Source organism: Octopus bimaculoides, chromosome 10, assembly GCF_001194135.2.
Source record: "Octopus bimaculoides isolate UCB-OBI-ISO-001 chromosome 10, ASM119413v2, whole genome shotgun sequence".
NCBI lineage: Eukaryota > Metazoa > Mollusca > Cephalopoda > Octopoda > Octopodidae > Octopus > Octopus bimaculoides.
In genome coordinates this window covers 44979688-44984658 of record NC_068990.1, presented here as the reverse complement: position 1 = coordinate 44984658, position 4971 = coordinate 44979688, and the positions used below count along the sequence as shown (strand labels likewise).

Genomic DNA, 4971 nt, shown 5'->3' with positions numbered 1-4971 from the left:
GGCCAGTGTCTATGATAACACTCAGTATCACTCTTTGTAGACAATAATTCTAATAGATATTCATATATGAGAATGGATTGTTAATAAGAATCTGTTATCTCCACAACAGTACTTTCTGATCAGAAACAGAGAAGCAACTATTAAACCACACTGTACGGCCCTGTTATTCTATCAAAGTCTAATATTTTGTTTACCTCTAACAGTTATTTTTGTATTTTCCTTAGGCTGATCTCATTCACTTGGGTGCCAAATATTCTCCCTGTATGCGAAAAGATAAGAACATATTGGATGCTTTGGAAAAAGATCGAGACCTTGAGCGCAAATCAGCTTGTTGTGTCCGTAATGATGGATCAGGTTGTTCTCAGATGACTGAAAACAGATGCAGTGTAAGTAACAATAACATATTTGAGTATCAGGATTATGAAGAGGAATTCACAAGAGGTTCTATAGACATCAGCCTTTTTGTTACCATATTGTTATTTTCTTCAGCTACCTCTGTTAACCCTTTTGATGCCAATGCCAGTACCTCTTGACTGGCTCTCATGCCGGTGGCATGTAAAATGCACCATCCGAACGTGGCCGATGCTAGTATCCCCTGACTGGCCCCCGTGCTGGTGGCACGTAAAAAGCACCCACTACATTCCCGGAGTGATTGGTGTTAGGAAGGGCATCCAGCTGTAGAAACATTGCCAGATCAGATTGGAGCCTGGTGCAGCTGCTGGATCTCCAGACCTCAGTCAAACCATCTAACCCATGCCAGCATGGAAAACGGACGTTAAACGATGATGATGATGATTGTGAAGGAACATGGCTTAGTGTTCGGGGTAATTCAGCTCACAATTGTAAAGTCATGAATTTGATTCCTGGCGGCATGTTGTGTCCTTGAGCAAGATACTTTATTTCATGTTGCTCCATTCCACTCAGCTGGCAAAAATGAGTAGTAACTATGTTAAGGATACATGTGTCTGTGGAGGGCTCGACCACTTGGTCGTTAATTTCACAAGTAGGCTGTTCCATTGATCGGATTGACTGTAATGCCTGTTGTTGTAACCAACAAAGTGCCAGTTTTGTTACCATATTTCTGTTGAAAAACACTGCCTTTGTTTCAATTAATTTAAAAAATAACGAGGAGTTTAATAAAATAGCTGTAATTATTAATTATGCTTGTATTTGAAACCTAAAGTAACCTGAAATTTTAATGAAAGTTTTAATGTAGAAAACTTTACAATAGGAAATTTGATCACAGAACCAAAAGCAGCATTAGGTAGGTTGGTATCAAAAGAATTAGTTAACCAGCGGTTTTGAAATACTGAATAAGGTTTTTTTTTTCATTTTTATATTTGTGGTTTAACCAGAGGATGAAAACAGTGCATATGGCTTTTTATCAGAGCCTCTGATTTGGATACTTACTTCAGAGTGAATTCTGTTAAAATTGCTCAAGGGTCAGGTGGTGGAGATAGTGCATCAAATTAAAACTACAAAAGAGCAACGGAGATGGTTCATCCAACAGGTTTCTTTCTACACTGTTTCCACTACCAGATTCCCATAACAAGGTATTGGTCAATCCAAGGCTAGGATAGAAAACTCACTAAATGTATCTTGGACTGGGATCAAACTTGCAAACTTGAAGCCATGCAGTTGCCAAAGCAAACATGTATGATCAAAATTGTGTCATCTTGTCATTATCGCATCTTTTCATGCTTATTGGTATACATTATTGAATATGCGATACAAATAAGAAGATCATATTCTTTCAAATGCAGAGTTGCCGTTAGAACAGCAAAAATACTGGGTAAATTACCCTTACAAGGTGGAAAAATTTGGCAACAACCAGCCATGGGACTTGAACCCATATCTTTCAGAGACTCTGGCTGGGTGCTTTACCATTAAGCTAAACTGTCCGCTGACAAATTCATCTGCCAAATTAGATGCTAAAAACTTTAGTTTTATATAACAAACAAGCTTGTGTATAAATGTAAACAAACAAATATTTGTGTTCCATGACTGGTTGTTGACAAATTTTTCTGTCTTTTAAGGGTAATTTACCCAGTATTTCTGCAGCTCTGTTTTTTGAAAAAATATGATCTTATTTGTATTGTACAATATACATTTCAACTCCTCTAATAAAAAAAAACAAAAACAAATTTGTTTGCTTACATTTATACACATGATTGAATATGCATGTTTTTTTTTTGTTTTGTTTGTAAGTAGGATATGACAACCTCTTTAGTGCTGGTACCACATTAAAATATACTCTGTACACTCTGGAAAGTGGTTGGTGAAAGGAAGGGCATCCAGGCATAGAAACCGTGCCGAAAATGAAATGTACAAGATTCAGTCCGTGAGGGCAGTAGTTTCCAATAAGAACTGATTTTGACTGTGATGACCTGTTCCAACCTACCAGTATGGGAAAGTAGATATAAGCATGTTGATAATAATAGGGTGTGGTTTGAAGAAGATGTGGCTGCTATTTCTACAAATTGAGAAACTGCTTATCAGTTCCCTGTTTGGCTTGTAAGAGCAGAGATAAATAAGCCTGGCAAGGTTTTAAGTAAATCAGGGATTAGATCTCATAAAGATATTCCTTGTTGTTATAACACAACATTATTGAGCCAACGAAAATGCCTCTATAAAGTATCTCCATATACTAGAAATAAGTGAAATCTTCCTCAAATTACAGTTATTTTGTTGGAGCCATAAGTTTTGCTATTGGATGCTCTTCCTACTTCTAACTTGTAAAGAAGGAGTGAACAATTTAGTCAGTCAGGCAAACTGAGATATTTGAATTGTGAAAAAAAAACAAAAAAAAAAACACTGCTTGTAATTAAACTTGAACTCATCATCATGTAGTTGTTAGTCCAGCTTAATCTTACAGCAGTTTTGCTCACATGCAAAAGCAGAAATTATTGTCACTACCATTGCTCCTCTTTTTATTCTTTCTGCATAATTATGTGGGTAAATTTTGTTGGAACTAATTTTACCATAGATTTTTATGTTAATGTCATTTTAAAATTATGCAGTAACCTCCAGCTCTGTAACTGCACCACCTTGCACATTATCCAGCTACTTTCTAATCTATCCTCCTTCTTGAGCTATTTTTATCTCTCTCACTTTCCCACCCCATACCAATATTTCCTGTTAACTACACTCTTGTTCATCACTCATTACATTCACCTCTACCCCTATCTCTAACCTCTTTGCTGTTACTTTCTTCCCACACTTATGAAATTACCCACACTCTCCTCCTTCCTCCCCTGTGCTACTGCCCATATTTTCTTTTCTATTCACCTTCTTGTACTTTGAGTTTCTTCTATCTTCTTTCCAGCCACTCCCATCCTTTCTTGCATTATGTAGGGTAACTATGTATCTTCTCCTATAGCTTGTTCCTCTGTTATATGTTGCTAGCCTTTCAACACCTAGTATAAAGCTACCTTCCCCTCTCTCAAATACACCTGTCCACTCAGTGAAGGGGACTTTTTCTTTATTACTTCACTTACCTTGCAATTTACTTCATAATCTCACTAGTCCCAGTGGCATGAAGAAAAGGCACCCAGGATGTACTGTGAACTGGTTGGTGCTAGGAAGGACATCCAGTTGTAGAAACTGTGCCAAAATTGACATTGGAGCTCAGCACAGTTCTGTGGGTCATTCGATTCTGTCAAACCACCATTCCATGCCAGTATGGAAAACAGGCATTAAATGATGATGACAACAATGAGGGGATGGTGGTAGTGGTGGCAGCAGCTGTTGTTGTTCAAAATGTATTGTACTTGTTTCATTGCAATGAATAAATTCAACACTTCTCATGTCATTCTAGGAAACATTATCCACGTTTTATGATAAGCAGGAGATGTTATTGTCTCAGAAAAGAGATATTCAAGCTGTATGTGGTCTTGATCCAAAGTGAGTATATCGTTCTCTGTATATGTTGCTTCTTTTGTTATATTTATGATGTTGATATATGCCTGTAGGGCACTTAAGCTTTTGAACATTTGTCTGCTCCCATTTGTTTGTATATGAGGACCACATGATTCAATTACCAAATGTGTTCTTTTCTTTTCTTACAATTTTACAAGATAGTAAGTGCGATATGATGAGGATTTGTTTGTTATTTCTAGTTTGTTGAGTGACTGCATAGAAGCTCTTTCAGCTTCAGTGAGTATGTGTGTGTTTGTGTATCAGGTTTCAAAACCTAGAACTCTTGTAGATTGAATGCAAGCTAGATCATGGGTGAGAAGTATTTTATTAGGATCTAGGAAGTAAGAGAGAGAGAGAGAGAGAGAGAGAGAGAGAGAGAGAGAGAGAGAGAGAGAGAGAGAGAGAGAGAGTGTGTGTGTGTGTGTGTACAACATTAATAAGAAAGATACCAGACAATACAGTATTGAGGTGCATCAGAACATTTATGTACTTATGTAATTTTCTAGCAAACTGGTAACCGAACTTGCTCTGTACATTGTCATTAGTATAGAGGCATATGAGTTTTAAGAAAATTTAACCAGCATACTGATGAAAATATAATGTAGTGACAAAGACTCAAGAAAATATTAAGTACAGGTACAAGTATGGCTGTGTGGTAAGAAGCTTGTTTCCCAACCACATAGTTTCGGGTTCAGTCCCACTGTGTGGCACCTTGAGCAAGTGTCTTCTACTATAGCTTCAGGCTGACCAAAGCCTTGTGAGTGGATTTGGTAAACTGAAACTGGAAGAAGCCTGTTTTATATATACATATATGTGTATGTGTGTGAATGTGTTTGTCACCCTGCTATTGCTTGACAACTGATGCTGGTGTGTTTATGTCCCCATAACTTAGTGGTTCAGCAAAAGAGACTGATAGCATAAGTACTAGGCTTGCAAAGAATAAGTCCTGGGGTCAATTTCTTCCACTAAAACCCTTTAAGTCTGTGCTCCAGCATTGCCACAGTCAAATAACTGAAACAAGTAAAACAATATATATATATATATATATATATA

At 37.2% G+C, this 4971-nt stretch overlaps 1 protein-coding gene across 2 annotated transcripts in view; it reads left to right on the top strand.

Moving 5' to 3' along the window:
* LOC106867845 (inactive rhomboid protein 1) overlaps positions 1–4971 on the top strand; it is a 79673-nt gene that overhangs the window by 61507 nt on the left and 13195 nt on the right. For both annotated transcript variants that reach the window (XM_014912879.2, XM_052971147.1), the window contains exons 9-10: positions 225–386; positions 3818–3903. In XM_014912879.2, the coding sequence (XP_014768365.1) occupies positions 225–386; positions 3818–3903 (248 nt within the window). The remainder of the gene's footprint in view (positions 1–224; positions 387–3817; positions 3904–4971) is intronic.